The following is a 24,825-nucleotide window of genomic DNA, read 5'->3' as shown; positions in this document are numbered from 1 at the left end:
TGATGGGCCGTGTGGGTTGGTGACAGAGCAGCAGAGGAGCCAGAGGACCAGGTTTCTGCCTCAGCTGCTGCACCTATGAGAGGACCGCACCGGCTGTAGGAGACGTGGGATCTGATGCAGGTTTTATCCTCTTCTCTCCATCTTACTGAAGGTACAACCTCAAGCGTGTATTTGATCGATGGCAGTTTGTGAAACTGAACCAGACAGGAAGTTTGTGGCTTTTCAGTTTGTATTTGCTTGTACCAATCTGTTCACAGACAAGGTACACCATTTGTTTCCAGTTTGTCTTTAGATTTTCAATCAAAAGACCCAGAAAGGCCTTGTATTTTTAATCAGTTTATGTTTGTGCCAGATAAAATGTGGCACAAACACAAACAAGGCAGAGGCCTTGCCCTAATTATGCAGAAATCCTCTTTTCGTCTCTAATCCTTTTATAATCGCAAGAACTAAACATTCCTATTTTGTCCAACTGGTAATACTCCTATGTTATAGATCATTTGTAACTGACATTGTTTTGCATCAACTTTGCCGGTCAAGTTGATGTGTTTTCTGCTGTAAGGGGGAAATAGGTGCAGCTATAGCAAGCTGGAACATGTGGTAGAAAAATGTTATGCCTTCAGTCAGAGACCAACATGAACACTCTTTCTTCACCAACAGGGTTGAACCTGTGGAGTTGATAAATAGGAAGACTGCTCCAAGGGAGACTGATCCACAGGCTTCTGCAGCACATGTCAAAGAGGCCGCCACATCAATGAGGACACCTGGCATGGCGGTATTCAAGCAGGAGAACGTAGAGGACTTCTATGACATGGGAGAAGAACTGGGAAGGTGAGGAATCCCTCAAAGTTGTGTGAAGAGGAAGGTATTTCCTCCCTGCTCTTTAAATGGCATTCTGGATGTGTGCATGTGTGTGTGGTTGAGGTCTCTGTGGGCTGTGTGGCTCAGTGTATGAAAGTATGCACACAGCTGGCCTGTTTAAACTTGAGCTGGGGAGTGTCACAGTGACTGAATGGGTTGGAGTTTACTACTTGAGATAAAGGTTGACATGCAAACACAGTCAGACAAACAGGATGTGTTTGGGATAATTAATTATTATTATTACTTTTATCAGAGATGATTTCTGGGTACAACATTTACAAATATTTTTGAAGCAAACCTAACTATATCCTGGGGAAATGAATTTAAGGAAGTTCTCATAGAACAATATAGACTCACTGAGGAAGCCACATATCCATTTTGTACTTGCAGAATGTGCAGGAACTGATAGAGTGGATGTAAACGGATGGTGACCTCTAACCTTTTCGTTGTTAATCCAAGTAAACACACTGTGTCTTAATGTTTTTTCATGGCCATTTCCTCCAAAACATCTTTGTCTCGGCTGCACCAGTTGTATGTTTACACTGAAGGAAGAAGAATGTCTAACAAAGCAACCAATTTCATGCCAACATGGAATGTATAGTTTAAAGATCATATTTAGGTCATTAATAACTGTGGAAAGTAATAAATGATTTATGAGTAATTACCCAATCACTTATCTCTGGAATTTTCCACAGATAACTGCAAACCGATAATATTTACAGCAAAACAAGAAATTACTCATACTCAGAAATTACTCATACTCCTTCAACTTTTTCAGGCTACAAACACAAACCTCAGCCTGTTTTCAGTTTTAGATGGGCAAAGAAGGAATGGATATTTGTGACGCAGAATGGAATTTTTGAATTTGAATGTGAATGATACATGGTTTTTAAACTTTTTCTTTTTTTTTTCTTTTTTTAAATAAATTATGAAAAGCGTAGCGATCAGATGTATCCAGCAGTAATAAAATAATTAATTCCAGTTTTCAATAGCGCATTGAAAATAATTAAGTCAAAACCCAGACCTAAATCCATTTCAGAAGCTGCAGCAATACTTAAAATACTTAGATGTTCCAGTTTAACTGTGACTGAGTTTGATCTATTTTGCAAAAAATGCACAAGGATTTTAGTCTCTGATGTGCAAAACTGGTAGAAATACCAGCCATGTCTTCTACTTCTGCAGAAGTGCAGAAAGGTGGTTTCAACAAGTATTGATAAGAGGAGCTAGATACGTGTGCATGCTAGACATTGGTGTTTCATTTTCCTTTCACTTCACAATTACTATGATCTACTTTGTTTTTGTCTACAAAGTACCCCCACACCTCACCAAAGAAAAAAAAAGTCTGTGGCCTTTATGTTGCACAATGTGAGAAAGTTTAGCTTACAAGTTTTGTTAAAATTTAAAGAACTGAATACAAAACACACACACACACACACACACACACATATATATCTAGGTCATTTTTACAAGAGTAAGTTTTCTTTTGAGATCAGCTGAAAAAAATCTACATTACTGACAAGGATGTGCGTTTTGTAAAACTGTGTAAACTGTGCGTTCAGTTGTGCTGAAGCATGAGAATTCTGCTCTGAATTTATCTTGAGACATGCTCTGAAGAACAGTCATGAGAACCTGGAATCCTGTGGTGAAAACCACAGAAAGTGAAAACAAAAAAATTTAAAGAGACACAATAAGTTGCCAACTCTGTTTTACACCTCATAGGTGTGACAATTTCCCAAATAAAATGAATCAATGAATCAACATTGCGTACATTTAATGACTCAGAGCTTTCCACTTGAGTAACTGTTCCTCAGGTGTTGGAACGGTTGAATAAGATAACCGAAAGGTAAACTTTGGGGGATCAGTAGGTTGTGTGCTCTATGGAGATGTTGAGCTACGAGGTAGTGGGTTGATAATTCATCATTCTGGTCTACTTTGGGTGGTGTTTTGCACCACTGAGGGCAGTTGTGTTCTTTCCCCTGAACAAACCCAAGCTTGAAGGTGTAAGTCGTTTGATGTGAGGCATTGTCACTGTTTTGTCATCTATGTAATAACATCACATTTCCCTGCTTCGTGTGCTGTAACAAAAGCAAATGTCAGAAGGAAAATGGGTTAGCCCTGTGAACAATAAGTTTCATTTTTATCTATTATGTAAATGTTACCAACATTTAAAATGTAGAATTTAGTTTTCTTCCCTCAGTGTTGCCAGTGTCATCTATATCTATTATTAATTAAATTATTGATATATACAAATGGTCATTGTTATGAGATTGCATTTCATTTAGTGCGATCACTGATTTGAATAACCAGTAACACTCAGTCACTGGTTTGAGCCACTCCAGCTGAAGATTGTCTGATTATGGATGTATTTTTTTGCTTAACTTGGTAAGAATGATGGGTGGCGATCTTTTATTTTACACAGAATGACTGTTTGTTTGGAAAGCTGAATATGTCTGCAGGTAAGGGAGTGAAAGTGTAGTAGCCTTTCGATTCCCAGCCAACTCACCACTTTTAGGGGAGGAGCATTGTTGTATTTACCTATGTTCTCACAGCTGGATAAAACCCTGATCACCATGACACTTTCTCTGGCATCTTATTAAACCCTCTTTAAATCTTTAAAACATTATCACAGATTTCTGTATGAGTTTTGAAATAGTTAGTGATTCACTTGCTGTACTTTGAGACTGGAAACCAGCCCGTCATCATGAAACTAGTTGTGCTGTTATATCAAGAAAAAGGTTGGATGAGACAACAAAAACTTGGTGAGCTGCTGTCATAAAAGAGAAGCACCCTTTCTCTTTGCATGCCTAAACAGGAAGAAAAGATGTCTAAACTTTTCTGTTCATGATGAAATCCTGACTGACGTCACTATAAATTTGGCCGTTGCTCTTTGACAACATCCTGACAGGTTTGACACTGTTTTATACAAGCAGTATTCTACACATGGCTATATGTACAGATCTTTTATGTACAGATCCAACTCTGTTATTCAAGCTGACATAAACACTAATCCGTAGGGACCATCCATAAATCACCTCCTAATAATGTGTTGGGTCACCACTTTCTGCCAGAACAACGTCAGCACAGCTTAGCTGTGATTTTGCAAGTCTCTGGAATGCATCTTGAGGGATAAAACATTCGTCCAAACAACATTACTCTGTCTGCGGGGTTTATTAGTCACTTCTTCTCCAAAGTACACAACTTGGTCAAGATCTGGTGACTGTGAAAGCTGCAGCAACTGATTCCCATCGTTTTCTACTAATTTAGTAATTCTGTGAGGCCCTTTATCACAGAAGAGGGCCTCACAGTTTGTTTTTTATTATATGATTAAGAAGAGATCACTTGAGGAGATATTCAGTAAGAGATGGAATTATCTGAACAAATTTCTTCTAATTGATTTGTTGGAAAAAGTCAAATGTATTAAACCACAATAGCAACACTTCACAGCAGTCCCTTTACTTTCTCTAAAAGTCAGGGGAAAGAGGTAAGTTTTTCTTAGCGTTTGCTGTTCTTATGATAAAAGAATTGTTGAAGAAAATATTGGTCAGTGACGATCTTAATATTAATGTTATGTTTTTTCCTCAAAATAACCTCCATTATTTTGTTTATATTTCTTGTGTCGTTTAGTGTGGTCTAGTCAAGGGCCTAAAAGTTATGTTTTTAAACCCACTGAATTATTTCAGAAAACTGTATCTGGAGTGAGTTTTCTCTTCCTGAGCGTGGAAGGACGCAATGGTGTCCCTCCCCTTTACTCCTTCCTGAGACAAATATGAATGTTTTTGAGTTTTTTGTATTTATAATCATATTTCATACTAAACTTGGTTGGTCATATGAGATGATGGATAAATATCACAATTAAAATAACTATTTTATATGCTGTTGTTTATGCAAAACCACAAATGCAGTTGTTACAGAAATAAAATAAGATGCAAACTATGTATTTCTTAAGCAACTATTTACAGGAAACTGTATTTCTGTCCTGCCACACAAGACAAGGTTCAGGAAAAGAAACTAACTAGAGAAGCATTGTCAGTTTGAAGAAGTAGCAAATCACACTTATGATGCAGCAACACACATTTCAGACTCAGATGTCATGAATAAACAAGAATTTACATATGGTTGTGACAAAGCTCTGCTGCACACCATATATCTTTACTCCAGTCAGCAAGCATGTATTTTTGTGAGGAGTAGAAAAAGAGTGTGTGTAGTTTTCTCTGGAATACAGACATTGCTGCTTTTGAGTAAAAAAAAAAACACACTACATGTAGAACTTTCTGGAATTCCTAAAGTTCCTGTTTGACAGAGGTCAGTTCATACGCAGCGCTGCAGCTCCTCTGATAATTAATCATTCTGAAGACATTATGAACATTTTCAGGGTGTAGAACATCAAAAGATACAATTTTTAGAGCAAATATGTGTCTGTTAGTCTATTTTAGCGTTTTTACGCCCATTAGAAGATATTCATGTGTTTCCCCCAGAGCACCTCAACATTTGGTGTGCAGATGACAGAAATGATCGTTTTTTTTGATCAGCTATCATTCTGACTGTCTTTGTCATGCAAAACCAGCAGTTACTCAGCTGAGAAGTACATTTGATGTCTCGTCGGCGCCGCTTGTCCGAGCATTCTCTCCACCTTGTCTGCGGATAATGGCCCGTCAGCTGTTGGAAATGGAAACTATGGAGCGACGTGACACTTTCAGCCACACTGACCGGCTTAAATACAAAGACAAACAACATTGCCACCACCGCTCCTCTCTCTGCTGTTACTCTACACTTTGTAACCACACTTTAACAAAGCCTGTACATTGACACCTGGTTTGGACACTTTCTCATATTTTAATGGCATTTGTCAATCTCAAGCTTATCCACTTTGAGGAGATTCCTTGGATTGCTCGCCATGTGACACTTCCTCCCCTCAGGCCATTTGATGCTTTTGCAGAAGAAATTCCTTAGGTCTAATCCCCTCCTCCTCAGTTCACACATAATGATGGTCTTCAATATCAGGGTCAGCCTTTCAGGGAGGGCCCAGGGGTGGAGATGGCCTGCGAACAGATCATACAGAGAGAGTGTTTGAGTTTCCAAACTGCTTTAGTCCCCATCCAACCACTCTGTGGTTATTTTTCCAATGAGGCATGTATATGCAACAGTTTCTGGGGCAATGTTGTAATTTAAATCCTCACTTTCCCTTGTGTTCTGTGCTGAAACATGTCCACGTGAAATACAAACCTTCAAAAGAAGCCATAGCTTTAGGGCTTTAATAGAAAGACTTCTTGAAAATAATCTGCAGCTCAAATCAACAGTTGAAATGCATTCCTCTTCAACAGACTCACAGGTAGAACACCCATTAATGTCTTCACCTGTCTAATGGTGAATTTTGGTATACCAAGAGTGAGAATGCTAACCCAATCAGTATGTCTAAAGATTCCCCAGAATATCACAAAACAGCAACCCAACAGGACTTAGATGTTTTCTGTTTGGTATTCTGAGGTAAACATTAATTGGTTTACAACATTTTGTGTTATTAACAAAAGGCACATAGTAAAGATGAAAAAGAAAAAGAATAAAATTGAAATTCCAGGTAGGAAAGTCAAATGTTTGTCCCCCATTTCAACTTCATAATCCAGCATGGCCGCTACATGATTGGAATATTGTAAAAGCTCCAATATAACACTGCAAAATTTTGTCAGAATACTGAAAAATGCAACAGAGTAAACTTTTATTAGCTTCTATGTCAAATTGTGGTTAGGTTATGAATTACACAACATTTAGCATATCCGGATGGTCTTCCAGTTTGCAGTCAGAACAACTTCGGTTTGACTTAAGTTGTATATGAAACCCAGCATGATAGTTTTTCCTCCCTCTGTTTCTCACTATACTGGGAATGTTTGAAACACTTCCCATTGCACTTCTGTGTTTGTTTGCTTGTGCTGAAAGGAAAGATCTATGTGCTTGAACAAGTCATCCTTTTGGAAAATTCTACTTATTATAATGGTTAGAGTGACTAATTGCAGTACGTAGCAATTAGCCACTAAGAGCCACCAAAATACCAGAAATGGAACTTGTTAAAATCTTGGGTTTGTAAGCTGTTTAGTTTGCAGTCATGCTTCATTCTGTGATGCATAATGTGAACTTTCAATTCTTCTCCCATCAGGTGCTTAAGTAATTCTAGTTAGCATTTTGTTATTTTCTAGGTGGGAGGTTCACAGAGGAGTCTTTTCAGCAGTGAATAAGAGCTGGGCTGGGTGTGTCTGTAAAACAGCAACTCTCACACAACATTGTGGTTGAAGAGGACTCAAAGAATCAGCTGTAACTTTATGCCACAATGTTTGCTTTGTATTCATTTCCTCTGAGATGCACCAGTGTTGCCTGTGTAAGCACTTACTGAAGGTACACAAGAAGGTTTAGCCACAGCTGCTACTGTGTGAGAAACCTTCTCAGCCATACCTGCCTATCAAACCCATCCCACTCTGCAGCAAATAGAGGACATGTTAACAGAGGGACACACCAAGTAACACATCATCTCGTGATCTAAACACATTTAAAATGTGGTGGGAAACAAAGTTCTTGACTTTCATCAGCTCAGACAGGAAATAGTCATTTCTCGTGGTTTGTTATACCAGCAAACCACTAGAAACCGGAACATTTTTCCACAGATTAAGGAGTTGAATTTATCTCTCAAAACAACTTTTATTATTCCAAAATGGAGTAAGTCTGGAGCCAGTATTCTTTTGCTTCCAAGTAGAACCACAGTGTTATGTAAAACTAGCCATTGCTACGTGGGAGGTTCGTTATGAATGCTAAAATTATAGAAAATGATAGGCATCAGTGTAGCACAAGCAACAGATTCTGCTGGTCTGACGAGGTACAAACAATCACGATACTCAGAATAAACGATTACAAGAGTGGAGGAGCAGTTTAAGTATTACTTGATATCTTAGTCATTATCAGCCTCATTAAAAAATAAAATAACATGAAGCATATGAGAAAACAGAAAAACTCTGTGAAGACTCATGAACTATGACTACAGTATTGTGATTGATAGTCAGTATTTTGCCTGATGTAAGGTCGCCTTCAGGTGCACCATCTCAAAAGAAAATGTTTAATTCATAAATATTGTGTAAATAAATCTGTAAATTTGATACTCCAGCTCTTAGCAGATATGCAATTTAGCCCATCAGTAACAAAAAATGACTTTATTAGGTGTGTACAACATTTGCAAAAGATACAAGCATTTTTTCATAAACATGCCCATGTACTCCTCTCATATTTTGTGTGACCGAACAACAATGGCCGAGTGACCCAGAGGTTTGTTTTCCCAGTCGGGATGTATAGAGTCAGGCGGTCAGTCCACAGCAACAGGATATGACTGAAGCAGCAGGAGTGGCAGCGGGATTACTTTAGTCTGAGAATCCCCTCAAAACAAAGTCTTAGGCTTCCTATATAATGTTAACTGGATGTTGTGTTGGAAATCTTTTCATACATGTAGTTCATTATGTTGGTGACTGAAAAGACCTTACGGATGCACATGACAGCAAAGGTTAGACGTATAACCAAGTAAAAAGGAGCAGTCAGCTCATCCATTAAGGGTCAGAATTCAGCAGCAAAACACATCAAAAACACAATGAACCAATTGTGGATAGTCTGAAAGCTGCACCTCTGTTCAGAGTTTGTGGGATTCTTTCAGTGGACTAGATGCTGGAAAAGAAGGAAGAGCTTTGGCAGGAAGTTGGATGAAGTAGGAGGTGAGAGACTCTGTCCACACAATCAGCCTGGTTGATTGTTCTCTGTCTCATCAGGAAACAGGAAGTAATGAACTACATCAGAATATTTCAGACTTTTTTGACACACGGGTTCCTGCTCAGTATTTGGTTAGCCATGTCCTGTTGTCATAAAATGGCACCTGCTCCAAACTTATATACCAAACGACTGAACATATTTATCATGCTAATTATTAATAATCTTGCTTTTTTTCCTTTGTGTCCACAGTGGGCAGTTTGCAGTCGTCAGGCGTTGTAAAGAGAAGAGCACAGGCACTGCGTATGCTGCCAAGTTCATCAAGAAGCGCCAGAGTCGAGTCAGCAGACGGGGCGTGAAAAGAGAGGAGATTGAGAGAGAAGTGGACATCCTGCAGGAGATCCAACACCCAAACATTGTAGAGCTGCATGACGTGTATGAGAATCGCACAGACGTGGTGCTCATCCTCGAACTGTGAGTCACTGCACGATTCAGTCAGCCATTGTGGCTTATATGCTTCTGTTCTTTTGGTTAAAACAAATTAGCTTCAGATGTACATGCTCAGTTTTTTTCACATTTTGACATTGCATAGATAAAGTTTATTTTTAGTGCATTTATTATGTGTTAAGCAGCACTTTCAATTACTATTCAAGGGGATTTTGTGTTTGCCCCCCAAAGTTTTGCAAATAAATGTGCACAAAGCTTTGCATGTGAAGCTTTTGCAAAAAATACCATGACTGAATGGAGAGCAGTGCAATTCGGATCCTAAATTTTGACGTAAATGTTGACCTGACCATTCTAATACTGCTTGAATTTAACCCCAACCACAGTAGCTCTGCTTGTATTTCAGGGTTGTTGTCCTGATGAAAGGTGAACTGTCACCTCAGTCAAGCATTTGCAGGTTTTCTTCCAGGACTGGCCCAAGTTTAGCCTCATCCAGCTTCTAATACAATTCCGACTAGCTTCCCTGTCCCTGTTGATAAAACATATCCCGACAACATGATGCTGTCACCTCCATGTTTTATTGTGATGATGGGGTGTACTGCATGTTTGTTTCTTGCCATGTGTACCAAGAAACTGAATTTTGGTCTTATCTGATCAGAGTAACTTCTTTCAGATGTTTGCTTTGCCCTCCCCGAGGCTAGCAGCAAACTTTAAACACGATTTATGACAGCCATCTTTCAGCAATCACTTCCCCGTTAAGGTGAGATTCTAGGCCTGAATGACGATTGTTATCCTGGATAAAGATTGTCCCTCCATCAAACTCTGCTGCTCCTCCAGATTTGTCATTGGCTGATAGTTTGATTGATGCTTTTGCCCTCCTGGCCTTATGTTTAAGTTTTCATACAACAGATCACTTTATACTGAGATTAAATGACAAACAGGTGGACTATATGTACTAATGAGGTCACTGTTGATGGATATGTTTTGTACTGAAAATAATTTAGTAATTGAAACCCACACTTTGCAGATTTTTATTTGCAAATTGGTTACTGACCTAACATTTCACAATGCATCATGTTGTGTTGGTCTGTCATGCAAAATCATAATAAAATGATTGTTGGAATGTTGTCATGAGACAGAATGTAGAAGGATTCAAATGTTTATCAGTGCCAGAGCAATCTCTTAAAAAAATCTATTCCTAAGTTGAATAACTAGCGCAATTCACTGGCCTTGAACGTTGGTGTTTGCTAACTGTTTGAACTGTTTGCTGAAGCTGTTGTTTGTTTAAAGCCTTTGACTGGAAACGATCATGTGTGTGAGATGGAACCAAATGGTCTGACAAAGAAAATAATGCCTATGTCCCAGCAGGCCCCTTTTGTGTCCAATGAGGGCCTGGGAAAATGTAGAGCCTAATTAGGAGCAGAGAAAAAACCAATCCAATTATTGTTGAGTGACTCACAGACTGAACAGGTTGTTAACTGCAAGATTGTTCTCTGTTTATGCATAAACCACCATAACCCTTTTCATTAGGTTTATGGAGGGAAAACGGTGATTTATATGTAGAGTTAATGTCTTCCGAGTTGATACAACAAACATATATTCTGTATCTAAGGCATCCAGAAGTTGGGCATCCAGCTCCTGAGAGCACACTTTAGATAAATGAGTGCAGAGGCCCTTGCTCTTGATTATCTGAGTCCACAATAAGTAAGTGTGTACATGTCTGTGTGTTTGCAGGGTCTCCGGAGGGGAGCTCTTTGATTTCCTGGCTCAGAAAGAGTCTCTCTGTGAGGAGGAGGCCACTCAGTTTATTAAACAGATACTAGACGGGGTGCAGTACCTCCATTCGAAGGGGATTGCACATTTTGACTTAAAGGTACAGTATGTTCCATCACTATTAGATTTTACCCACAATTAAATCCTTTCCCTCAACAAGATTTATGTTGTCTGGAGCTTTGAGAACTTTGTGCGAAATTCAACTAGCAAGTCTTTAATTTTTCTGAGGCAATGTCTCACCACTCTGAAATACATATCCTTCCTGTTTTGGGGTGGTAAGCATTTAGACTGTCAGATAGCAACACCACAAGATTATCTTTTCTCTCTCAGAGATCCGGGTCGCCCACGCAGGTTTGTTAAAATTGCTGGCCATTTCTTTTCTCTCCTTTTCACTTTTTTATTTTCTGCATCTAAAGTGAGAGAGTGCTCATGTATATTGAACCTAAACCTCAACCTTTCAGTCATGATAAATCCAGCTGGTCCTTCATTTTCCACTGAAGCAATGCTAAAGTGTATTATGTTTGGAAGGCAGAAAGAGGATGATTTGTAGTTATTTATTCCCCCCTCACATTTTTTTTGCATTTCCAAATGTGATACAGACATACAATTTAGATGCCTTTCCCATAAAGGCAGAAATAAGACGCTGGAAGTGTTTAACAACTGAGGAACACCCAGCGATTTCACCTCACAATCAGTCCAGTTTGGGTCATATTATGGCCCCCTTGGTTGAGTCTCTCCTCTTAAAAATGGATAAAATAAAGTTTAAATGACTCTCCGGGGAGGGGAGTAATCCAGTTCCAGTTCATCATTCGAAACATTTTATATTTTTAAAAGTTGCAAATCAATATTGATCCTCTTTTATGAATAAAGTCATATTTTATTATATTGCTTACACTATGCATAGTTCTGGGCTCATAAAAATGGGACGCAGTTAACTTGCTTTGGGAACAGCTGATAGGCTCTGAGCCGTATCGCCCTTATGAAAAAGCATCAGTCCACACAATGGCTTTTCAGTTTGCAACACAGTGATTCATTGCTTGCTCTTTTGTAAATGCATCTTGTTACCCAATATGCTTCAGCAGCTATGGGGTATTTGATGAAAAGGATGCCTAGCTGCTGGCAGACTCTGCTCAGGAAATCAGGAAAAGTACTTCCAACCCCAACTTCCACATTTTCCCTCATTCTGCTAAATACAGCCGGGATTAAACTTTCAGATTCCACCCAAAAATAAAAAAAAAAGCCAAGATTTGTTCAGCTAAATTTTCATTTTCAAAAAAATTCTTCATTGGATAATGGTTAAAATGGATGTTTTTTTTTGTTTTGTTTTTTATATGTGGGGATTAAAATGTATCTCTTTTTTTTGTTGAAATGGAGCTTTCTGAGCCACTTTTCTCATGTGTCAGAGCTATATACAAACCTTTTTTTTTTTTACATAGGCCACAAAGAGTAAACAGCTTTTGAATTGAGAAATATTTGCAGAATCTGACCAAAATTGTATCACATTACTCAACCAACCTTTGCTGGCATCCTGTGTGGAAAAAGCAGCAAACCGAGAGGCCTACAAACCGCCTTCCAGTTTGTGCTTAGAATATTTGCATCTCTAAGATTTCCATGTGATTATGTGATTACGCATTTCATGCATATCATAAAATGCATAAAATGACGCTCTGTAGCAAAACTGTAGTGAGCTAATAGATACAAGAACCTTTGAAAATGTGTTGTATAATTTGCACTAACACAAATACCTGCTTTTCTTTAATGCATACATATAAAGGCAGTTTTATCCAGGTAACTTGAGTTGACTACCTGTTCACTCATTATCTCATCTTAGCAGCAAAACAAACAAACAAAAAAGAAAAATCTGTTAAAAAACATCTGCTTTTGTTGTGCTTGTCTTGTAGCCTGAAAACATAATGCTGCTGGACAGGAGTGTCCCTTTACCGCGCATTAAACTCATAGACTTTGGACTGGCACACAAAATAAAACCTGGGGCAGATTTCAAAAACATTTTTGGAACACCTGAATTTGTGGGTAAGAGATTTTTTTTACCTTCTGGAATATTTTCGATCTCCAATTGCTTGTCGCCTGGCGATTTGTAGCAGGGGTCCCCAAAGTCAGTCCTCGAGGGCCGGCATCCTGCATGCTTTAGTTCTCTCCTTGGTGGTAGTGTCCAGGGGTCCCCAAACTGAACGCACCAGGAATTGATCCAGGAGCGTTAAATCAGGGAGAGAACTGAAACACGCAGGATGTTGGCCCTCGAGGACCGACTTTGGGGGACCCCTGATTTGTAGTCTGCAAAGTTAAGTTTGCTCTGTCTATTTTCAGCTCCGGAGATAGTAAACTATGAGCAGCTAGGACTGGAGGCAGACATGTGGTGAGAGCCTCTAATTATGTCTGACCCTGCTGGCTTCCACTCAACAAGCCGCTGTGCATAACTTTGGATTAATCTTGTGCTGTTTTCACAGGAGCATCGGAGTCATCACCTACATTCTGTGAGTTGGTATCTCAGTGTGTCGGAGGGGATTATGTGGAGAAGGTCCTGGTCAGTGTGTAAATACCTCTGTGCTGTTGTTTCAGTTTGAGCGGCATCTCGCCTTTCCTCGGTGAAACAAAGCAGGAAACGTTGGGAAACATCTCAGCGGTGGACTACGACTTTGATGAAGAGTTTTTCAGTAATACCAGCGAGCTGGCCAAGAGCTTCATCAGGCAGCTACTGGAAAAGGACACGAGGTAAAACAATGGCAAACAGCTGAGGGACAATCCGACATGTTACAGGGGATCTGCTGTCAAACATCAGTCAGTCCAGATTCATGGCACACAGTGCTTTGCCAAAGTATTAATTCCATATGAATGATTTCACATTCAACTGCAAACTTCAGTGTGTTTTATTAGGCTTTTATGTGGCACATGGTGGTGCATGATTCTGGCATGGAAAATAATACTTCATGTGAAAAGTGTTTAACGATTAAAAATCTAAAAACTGCAGAGCAAATTTATATTCATCCTGTTTGAGTCAACACTTTGAAGAAGGAACATTTCACTGCAGGAACAGCGGAATGTCTTTCAAGGTATCTCTGTACCATCTTCTGTAAATTGAATGTGTTCTCTTTTCTTTTCTAAAATAAGATCAGTCAGACTGGATGAAAAGCATATTTAACGCTTGCCACAGATGATCAGCTAAATACCGCTCTGGAATTTGACAGTACCATTCCAACACATGAATATGCTTTGAAACCATTGTATTTTTGATCTGGTTGTATGTTTACGGGTATGTCTTATGGAAAGTGAACTTTAGGCCAAGTATAATATTTTTTAGACTCTAACAAGTTTTTATCCAGGAGCCTTGTATAAGTTTGACAAATGCACCACACATTTTATATCATGTAAAATATCCATGTTTTCAAAAAAGATGTGACAAAATCTGAAAAATGAAGTTAGTACTTGTCTTCAGTTCTCTGCATTCTGATTCCCTTAAATAAAATGCACTAAGCTGTCTTCACTAGTCATCTAACGAATAGTGTCCACCTACGTCTGATGCAAAATTATTTGGGCAGAAAACTGCAAACCATCCCAAACACATACTCTCCAATGAGAATAGGTGGCAGCATCATGCTGTGGAAATTAATTTGAATGCACACTTTTCAGAGTTTTTATTCATCAAAAAAAAACTATTTAACCTTCTTATTCCACTTCTCAATCATGCATAACCCTGTAGTGGTCACATTAATTTCCAATGGAGCATGTCTATATATGAGTTCAAAATGTCACATTAATATGAAGAAATTTAAGTTGTACACACATTGTGTACTTTGAGTTTATGACAATATTATGTATGGTGTCAGTAAAACAAACTGCGGCAGAAACATAAGCTAACTATCATAGACAAAATAATACTTATCTTTATTTGCATGATATCATTTCTAACATCTGTTTCCATTTAAATAATCCTTTTGGAAACATGATATTCCTGAGAGCTTTTTCATCTGACTGAACTCTTTAGAGAGTTTAATTGTAATGCATGACAGACTAATGTGTGACAGACTAGTGTGTGACAGACTAGTGTGTGACAGATTTATTTACTCAGCTGCCCTTTTTCTGACAATTTCAGAAAACGAATGACTATCCAAGAAGCCTTGAATCACCCGTGGATTAAGGTATGTGGTGGACTCGTGTTTGCTGTTGTTCTACTCATGGCTTATTGAAAATGAAACAAAGGAGGTTGCTAATGTCAAATGCCTTGTCCGGGTAACGGAGTCATTACTCATAGATTTATCATTTAAATTTCAAAGATGTTTGACTGCAGTCTCAGAGTCCCCGAGTTTGCACCCGCGGCTTGTGTATGCTTCTGGTCTTCACTCCGACCTGGGATATTTATTTCACCCTTCACAACTCACACCCACGGCATCATATAGACCCTGAGGCTGTGTGAAAAGTCTCTTTGTCTAAATATGTTCGAACCGAAACCAGATATCACAGATTTTGGTGGCGAGTAAATGCAAAAGCCTGCGACATTGAGGAAGTTCCCTCACAATGGTTGCTGTCATGCATGTGGACTGTGTTTTTTTTTTTTTTTTTTTTTTTTGCTGTAAAGTCCCACCGTCCTGTTTGGATCAGAGCATGAAACCAGAAAACATTATGCACTCATAAAGAACGTTTGCTGTGTTTTTACCATCTTCATGCACTAATCACCACTGTGGTTCATCTACTGGGATTTTCACCACAGTGTGTGTTTTCAAGATGGATCTGTGTGACTGCCTCTCACTCAGTGTTCCCCCCTTCCTCCTTCAATCCTTCTTAAGTCCTGCGGCCAAACGGAGGAGGATGGCAATGTGTCTTCAGCCAAGAAGAAAACCGAAAAGCTGGAAAGCAAACATCTGAAGGAGTACAGCATCCAGTCACACTGCAGCTTGCCTCAAAACAACACATACGTTAATGTGGAGTGCTTTGCTTGTGTGGTGAGGCACATCGGCTTCATGGAGAAGGGGCCTTTGGAAGTGCAGGGTCCCCACAGCACATTGCAATGTGACGTGGAAGCAGTCCTCCATCTACATCCTGGAGGCCTAGTACAAGGGGCAGAGCAAAGCTGTGAGGAAACTTCCCTCTCAGACTCACTTTGAATTTTGTAAAATGGAGGCAGTTGTAAAATGGAGGACATCATGGTGATAAAATGTCACTCTGGAGAACATCAGGCAGAGCCAACTGGACATTATGAGGCTGCAGCTGAACTGGGATCTCTGTCAACTCCTAAGGGACTTAATGGAGGATCCAGAACGGCGGTCTGAGTGCAGACGTAAACCAGACTCTGCTGCAGGAGTCCTGCGGACCTGAACTGTGTCCAGAGGCCAAACCATGCATGAGAGTCTGCCTAATGTAGGAATGAAGCCAGATATATTATTCTTAAAAAATCCTCATGGGATCTAAAAGCTAAAGTTTTTTTTTTTTATGAATCTGAATGCCTGCAAATTTTCTTTCTTGACAAATTGTCCTCCAACATTTTATAAAGTGCCACCTCAGGAAATGTTAAGTCGTTTTTAACCTGAGATAACAGCAGTAAAACATGGCATACTCAGCAATTTAAAAAGACAGCCAATCAGATTTTTTTTTTTTTTTAATGTTTATGATGTTGTTTAAACTTACTACATGGAAAAAGTTTCTTAAAGTGCAGCAGATTCTGAAACTGATCCCATCTATATTAAGCATACTCTTATTTGTCTCTACAACATGCTCAGTAATTATCATAGCTTTAAGATAGCCTTACATTAATGTCAAATCCTTTTTACTTCTGATCTTCAGAAGTAAAAAAAAGTAAGAAGTAAAAAACTTAACCTTAGGCAAGCTCCTGCTCATGGATTGGAGACATAAAATACCTATAAACTATAAAAATACCCCTTAATGTTACTGAAAAAACTTCTTCCTGGCAAGTAGGAATGATTGCTAACATCCCAGTTTGTTCCCAAGAAGTCTGGCATGAAACGACCAAACATTCTTAACACCAAACAGCAAATAAGAAAGAACTATGTTATCATCTGGCAGTGCCTGTTTAGATGAAGAAAGCCGCTCAATCACATGTTCAATTTTTTAGCCGTAATCTAAACTGAGATTAGAATAATTAACCAAGAAGGTCCCTAATGTCAAAACTACTGTACAAGTGTGAAAGGGATTTATCTCATACTCTCAACATATTCAGTCAAATTTGGCTGAATTCAAAACCTTTATAAGGTTTTGAAGAGCAAAGTTGGGTTTGGTATAAATGGAACAAAGTCACCAGCACCTGGTCATATTTCTTTTTGAGTTGTTTCTTCATTTCCGTTAATTTGTTGTCAATGATCAATGACAAAATTTCCACTGAATGAAAAATTATTGCAGGTGTTGATACTTGCATTACAGTTTTAGAACCATGGTTCTGGATGAAGGTATAAAAGTTAATTAATATATGTTAGAAACACTTTTTTGGTACAAGAATTTTGTGAAAAAAAAAACTTTTGTTTTTTGCTTTCATGATAAACTAAAAGAGAAAATGGTTACTCATTCAGTTTCTTTGAATATAAATGAACAGGTAGGAAGTAGCACAAAGACAGCCTGCCTGTATTATTTATTTAAATATTTATATGGTGTTAAGTTCTAAAGAAATGATTTTACCAGAAATTTCCAGGAATGTCATGAGTAGCTGGTGTCACCATAGCTGGATGTGAGTTTAGGTTTTGCATCTGCAGCTGACTTGTCTCATTGATTTTAAATATTCTTAATTCCTCTATTCTAAAAACTATTTAAAGCTACTACTTCTTTTAATTTGATTGAACTCTCTGTATCACTTGTTAACATTTGGTCTTGCAGGTATAGAAGTTGATAAACATGAGATGAATGAGAACATATTGGAAATAGACTATTTATACAAAGTTGAGCAATGTTTAGGTTTATCAGTTGAAGAAGTGGCTTGGTTTTCTCTATCTGTTCACTGATGGGTTCAGTTCGTTATCACTCATTTGCGCTCCTTGTCTCAGCTCGTCTGTCTCACATCAGGCTCGAACCCACACCAGCTACTAACAGGCTCAGCTCCCTGTCCAAAAATAAGCTTATCTAATTTCCTAATGGTGCCAGCTTGAACTCAGACATTGTTAGAAATTCTTGTCTTTTCATAGATTTACAGTTTGTTTCTGAAATGCTTTTAAAACTTGTAATGATGTTGGTTCTTTAAAAATGAAAGTATTTCACATTGAGCACAAAATCAAGCACTTTTCTTAATTTAATGATGTCAGAAAGTTATTTTTTTCCTATTTTATTTATGTATTTATTTATTTTACTTGATGGTAATTATTGTTTCTTAAAGATTTGTTAAAACATGTTATTTTTGCTTTTCATTTATTTAAACTTGCACTTTTGTTCAGTGTTAAAACTGTTTACCTTTCGTATTTCTTTCATGGAGATGACAAGAATCCATCACCCATTATAAGATCTCTGGTGCATAAATATATTTCTTTAATTCTACTTTAATTTGTTTTCCTCACATTCTTGTGTCTTCTTTCTTTAACTCTGAAATGAAATGGTTCGTTTTTTTTTTAACTATAAACTCATTTATGAACAGCAATTTTAGCACGACCCTTGCTGTTAACATGTGATGCTAGGAGAATAAAACATTTAATATTCACATATTTTCTTTGTCATGTCATCCCATGTTGTGTGTCTTTAGCCTCTTAATTCCAGGCAAGCGATGGTGAAGAGGCTTTCAGTGGTCAACTTGGAGAACTTCAAAAGGCAGTATGCAAGACGACGCTGGAAGGTAATTCCATGATGAGGATTCAACTCAGATTTAATTCTTAAATCATCAGTAGAAAATGTTGCACCTGGTTAATTTTGTTATTGCATATCTTTTTTTTATGATGTGTTCAGCTGTCCTTTCGAATCGTGGCTTTGTGCAACCACTTAACGAGGATCATGAAGAAGGGTCAGAAGCTGCCTGAAGAGGATCAGGTGAGGAGAACGTTGCCAGGGTTCACCATTTGCAGCAGAGAAATAATTTTGGAAAGCTGCCTCCAGACTTTGCTGATGCAAGTTTAGACTGCTGTTGCTCTCATATATAATCTGTTATTTCACATCCAAAGGCTTTGCTTCTGTCAGAGACTGGAAATAGTGTTGCGTGGTTTACCTAACCTAATCTTGCATACATGTATCTAGAAGCATCTTTCTTTTTAATTTAAGATCAGCAATCTTACCAAACATAATTATGATCTTGTAATTACACAAGGACGAATTTGTCTGCAATAGTGATGAAGATGTGGAATCTCACACTGAACAAATAAAAAAAATTCCACTCTGCATAAGATGAGATTGTTTTAAACAAAAGAGGCAAGCATATTTATTTTGCCTCCTCAACAAATAAATATTTGCCAAAAAATCTGGCTGTATCTAATTAAATACAAAACAACAAATATTTAAGCAAGAATTTGTATTCTGAGAAATGGTACTAAACTGGAGTGGATAAAAAAAATACCCAGTAACTTTTGTATATTTGTTTAATTGAGAAAAGTTTTCTTCTGAAAAATATATTTTTCAGATACATTAGACATTCTTTGGTGCAGATGGTGAAATTCTTTTCTTTACTTGCGTCTTCACTAGTCTATATCTGAGTACATATATGCCTACCGATGTACTATAGATGTTTCTTTGGAAGAACCTTAGGGCATCTCAATACATAGTTTCATGCGGTTCAAATGTGAAGATATGTGCAGCAGTAATGCAGAAACATTGTTACATGGATTAGAATACAATAGTTTAAGTTATAATTCTGTATTTTCCTTAAAAAAGATCATATTTTTATTTCTAAACTCTGCTGCTGTCACATTATCAATGATGCAAACAACTTTTTTTTCTTTTTGTTTGAATCAGAGGGATTGTGAAAGTGACCAAGAGGAGGAAATTCTCAAGAGGAGGCCTAAGACCAGAAAGAGAAGCAGTACTTCCTGAAGGGTACTGGTTAAGCCCTATTTCAGGTGTAAAACAGTGACTCTGCACCATTTTATTTTATTTTTTTTTTTTGAAGCACACAGTAGTTGTGCAGCAACCGGATGTGTTTGAGTTACGGCTGTTTAAGGCAACGTCTGGGTTAGTTTTTGACAAAATGAGCACACATTCTGCTGCGTGTGACACGAATTACAGCCGCATCTTAATCGAAGATGCTATCTGGCAGAAGAATATTTACAGCAGCTATACTGTTGACAGGAACTTTTCACACTTGCACAAGAATGCAAAGGGGTTCCTCTCATGACTGCAGCCTCAAAAAGTGCTTCAGCTGTTGTCTATTGATAGAGTCACATGTTTGTTTTCTTGTTTGTTGTTTTTTTTCTTGCCGTTTTCTTTCACTGGTTACATGTTGGTGCTGCTATCCGAAGTATTGGGAATTTCAAAGTTTTAGCCCTCGGAGCATCACATATTGGTAGCAGATCTTTGTAACCAAATGTTTACATGTTTTTCTGCTTAGACGCAGCCCTGTCTGCACAAATAGTGTTTACTGTTGTCCTGTACATTTTGCGAGCTCAGCAATAATTCTTGAGCTTGTATACAGAACCACCTGTTTACTGTATACTTGTAAATTATCGTATTAAAAAACACTTTTTTTCCTTACTTGTACATAAAGATGCCATATAAATCTTTATATGTGAAGCTAATTTTGCTGTTTTAATTATCGTTATATTGTTATGTATTTATGGTGTACATAGAAGCTCTGTAGCTCCAACAAATGTCTTAAGTTTACTTTGACTTTCATCTGGGCTTTTATAGTTTTAAACACATTTCATGCTGTACCTGTATGAACTGATATTTTGTGTAATAAAACTGAAGAATACTTTCCTTTTAATGTTATGTAAAAGTGTGGTCAAAAGCATGTAATTGAACAATAGTTTTACACACACACACATCAAACATGAGGGGTATTGGAACATTTGCATGTTTATATCTCCAGCTTTTTTACTTTCTCTCAGCTATTTATTGTCACATCATCAAGGGTGTTTGGGCTCAGCTGGGTTGAAGGAGATTGAACGGATAAATCGACCTGAACTAAATACAAGTTGGCGATGGCATAAAGTAGGCCAGTTTGTACAAATAGTGAGAAACCAACAAGTGGATCAGCTTGTTGTGGCCAGTTTCGGCTTCATCAGCCTTGTATGTAGATTTACTGCGAAATTGTTCAGAATCCTGCTGCATTGTTGGTCTACTCAGACACATTATGGAGTCGTATGTTTGCCCAGTGAAAAACAGCAGGAAATGCTACTGAAAACAGCCCAGTCATGTGCCTGCATGAACATAAGCTAAAGAAATATTTAAGAAAAGAGATTAACATAAATCTGTGAAGTCTGGCATCAATATAATATTCCCTTTTCCAATTTTCCAGGTTTCATAAATTCTCTGGCATCTGTGAGAGGTGAAGTTTCTCTAAGTTGTATTTGAAAAAACTGGTTTGAGTGAAAGACTCAACTTCATAACAACAGGTTGAAAAAGCAAATAAAAATGGCATTGTTTTCATACATCACATGATTTTTAGGTAGTATTTCAAAGAAGACACTTTACTAACTGTGACAAACTTACTGAAGCAGTTCCTCACAAGAACCCCTGTGGATTTCTGCACAGAGAGCTCAGACTTAGCCTTGATCTTTCTCCTGTTTGCTTTTTCCATACTCTCTGTTGTAAGAGTTTCTATGGTGGATTTTGCTGTTGTGGTTCTCTCAAAAGGAAAAAGAAAAGCAAACTTTTAATCTGGCACTTTGATCTAATAACAAAGAAATCAGTACACCGTACAGAGAAGTACATGGAATTTGTTTATCCTATTGCATGTGACATGGTGGACAAGGAGGCATGGACAACATATACGAAGACGTTAGTCCACAACACAAACAAATCAGGGCATTTCAAAGTAATTATTAATAAAAGAAAACCTTTGTCCAATTTAATTAATTGTTTACTCACAACTTTGGAAGAAGTTGTGTTAAATGCAGAGCACAGGATTATTTAAGAATGGATCACAACCCCCCAAAATTGTCCAAAAGAACCATGAGTACCCAATTAAGAAACAATTAACCTTGAAATTATTTTAGCACAAATTTCACCATAAAAAGTCACACGTTTTTAAATTTGTATGCTTTAATTTAAACATTTTTTAACAACTAAATAATTGTTAATTGATTTCTTGGGTAGATTTAAGAATCCGCCTGCATCGCCGAATGAAAAGCAGTTAAAGCCTTTCTGTAATGACTGCCTGGACATAGCGTTGGTTTGTTAGCAGGTTCTGGTACTCTGTAATGACAGCTGGCGAGTTACTGGCATGAGATGAGATAAGAGAGAACATTTGTTGCCTGCTCAGGCCTATCATCTGTACAACGCCTGATGAAGCAGACAGCTTAATGTAAATGTTTCATTCTCCTCTCGCTGATATATGAGCTCAGGTCTTTGTCACTGGGTTAGATTCAGATGACGAGCTTTCCAGTCAGCCGCTACAGTTCAGTCCGAGGCATCTCATGGTAACATGAGTCACAGCTGGTGTGCTGGGATCACTTCTGTGGGATTCCAGCAGACTTATGTCAATATGACTGGAAGCATGGCTTATCCCGGCAGACAAATAAAGCGTGCCATCAAAAACCTCAGTGCAACTCAAAACCATGTCCTTCAGGATGTCTTTAGAGCAGAGTTTGACACAGCTTTGTCATCAGCTCATATTGCGAGATCTCCTATTTTCAGCATGAGTCAAACCTTCACTACGCTCTGTAAAAATGCTGTTGTGAACATCAGACTCTAAATCAGAATACACCAAAAAAAAAAAAAAAAGAAAATATACCTGTGAATATTTTTATCAAAACCTTATTAAATAAATTATAAAATCGATTATATTTATTTTGAGAGATGTGTATCTTCAAAGTCAGCTTGACATAATTGTAAGGAAGAGGGAACGTTCTCTACGTAGATGCTTTCTTTTTTTTTGTACAACAGTGCCACCTAGTGACCAAAAGCCGAATGTGTCACAACTTAGTAAATAAGTTTTTGTGTATTATTTAAATGAAATATTAATAAATGCAGAAAAAAATCTAAATCATATGTTCTTTTGACATAGCCACAAAAAAGGGAAAATAACATAGATAATATATTTGTAAATTACCTATGAAGATATTGGATAATGTAAATATTTCATAAAATTTTATTTAGAATTAATGATTGTTTTATTTGCTCCCATGTGCTGAGTTCAGTGATTCATGATCAGACATACTTTCCTGGATGCTTTTGATGCTGTGCACTCAGAGTGGTCTGATGATGTGACAGCAGAGGCAGCGTGGCTCTGGAGACAGAACTGACCGTGTTAATCATGCATGCCAGCCTCTCTCCTTGTCTGTGTGATCATTAGGTCTTACATCGGTGTGATGATCACTCACTGGAAATGAGCTCCTGCTGCCGGCAGCTTCCATTATTCATACCTACGAGAGCACAGTCTGCCTACTTATTCTTGGAAATAAGACAAAATGGGAGTGGGCAAATGAAGGGGAGGGCGAGGAGTGTCTTCTGTTCTCTTGAACGCTGAGTGGCATTTCTGTGGTAGTGATCTCATTTCCCACTGCGCTTCATCTTCTGTGATCTGCCTCACTGGTACCTGCACAATTAGACTCGAGGGAGGTGACAAGGATTGCTCATTACTGCATGGAGGATGACTACTGCTCCCTTTCAGGACAAAATATGAGACTTGAGAAATGGACCTTTAGTTAAAGCTGTGAATCTGTGGCGCCCAGGATGACTAACAGTACACCACATTCCCTATATGTCTTCAGAGAAAAACATCCAGTTGGTAAATTAGGACATGACTGACACCAGCTTCTGTTTGTAAAAGCACATATTTGGGTGCAAACAAAAAACAGGCAATTTTGTTTAAAATCATCTCATACAAGCATGTTTGTTTTACCGTGGTCTCTAAAATATTAAATATCCTAGAAACAGAGAAACTGATCACTCATTCTCAAACATATTATGCAGAAACTACCACAAATGGTGAAGTATTGCCCCGGCGGGTTACCTGTTGTTTATTTGTGGGTCTGAAAATTTAGTTTGGTAGTTAAGTGACTGCTTATTCAGTGCATCAATTACAGCTAAATGATAAATAAAGCTATTGACAAACCAAAAGACGTGTTTTTACCAAGGACTAAATGTGAACAAATCAAGCACATTTTGCACATACACCAAGTCACATCTATGAAGCATAGATGTGTCTGAATTTATGTGTATTTATACATCAGTACATATAGCTCCAAGAGATAAAATGTTATAATCCCCTGAACATCAAACACGGCTCAGCGATTGAATCAACAGGTCTCAACCATGTTAGGAAAAAAATCTTACAAGAGAAAAAATATATATATTTTTCAGTTTCTTGTGCACACACAAATCTCCTTTTTCCTACTTTCAAAAATACAAAAACCTAGCAAGCCTTTACTGCAAGATGTTCTGTCACTTTATAAAGGGTAACATATTGGAGCCAGCAAAATCGATTCCACCTCTGAATGTCAGAGGCCCTATCCTACCTGAATCACAGATGCACTTGATGCTTTTTTGCCACTTGGAACTTAGAGTTGTTTCAGAGCGCTGCTTTTATCCCCACAAAACCAGACAACATTAACCACTTTATTCAAACCAGATTGGAATTGGCAAATTGAAGACCCCACAGTCAGAAGCGGCTCTGGATTATTGCTACTGTTTAATTATTTGTATAACCTGCTTTTCTGGTAATTGAGCAGGGGGATATTTTCAGTTCACACATCTCTTAATTAAAGCTGTTTGGTTCTCTGACAGATGAGACCATTATCTCCGTAGAGTGCGAATGAATCACTTGCAGCTCGTAATGACATAATGAGTCTATTTGTTGCTATGCAGGAATGGGATTCTAGCATGTGGCAGTCTCATGGAAAATGTTTGGAGCGGAGCAAAAACAAAACAGAAGCAAGTTTTGGTGCCTGGATACACTACAATTCAACACATTGTACAGTCGGACAAAAA

The 24,825-nt window shown here is 38.0% G+C and overlaps 1 protein-coding gene across 1 annotated transcript; it reads left to right on the top strand.

Moving 5' to 3' along the window:
• The first annotated feature begins 17 nt into the window (after positions 1-17).
• dapk2b (death-associated protein kinase 2b) lies at positions 18-20,656 on the top strand. The gene is made up of 12 exons (XM_055037565.1): positions 18-151; positions 658-828; positions 8,842-9,063; positions 10,768-10,906; positions 12,708-12,837; positions 13,132-13,180; positions 13,272-13,298; positions 13,384-13,536; positions 14,915-14,960; positions 18,494-18,583; positions 18,694-18,774; positions 19,690-20,656. The coding sequence occupies exons 2-12, from the start codon at positions 752-754 to the stop codon at positions 19,765-19,767; spliced, it is 1,092 nt and encodes a 363-aa protein (XP_054893540.1). The 5' UTR covers positions 18-151; positions 658-751; the 3' UTR covers positions 19,768-20,656.
• The last annotated feature ends 4,169 nt before the right edge of the window (positions 20,657-24,825 follow it).

This window comes from Poeciliopsis prolifica, unplaced genomic scaffold, assembly GCF_027474105.1.
Source record: "Poeciliopsis prolifica strain line A6 unplaced genomic scaffold, Auburn_PproV2 SCAFFOLD001, whole genome shotgun sequence".
NCBI classification, from domain to species: domain Eukaryota; kingdom Metazoa; phylum Chordata; class Actinopteri; order Cyprinodontiformes; family Poeciliidae; genus Poeciliopsis; species Poeciliopsis prolifica.
Note: the sequence above shows the minus strand (reverse complement) of the source record. Positions and strands in the feature narration are given on the sequence as shown.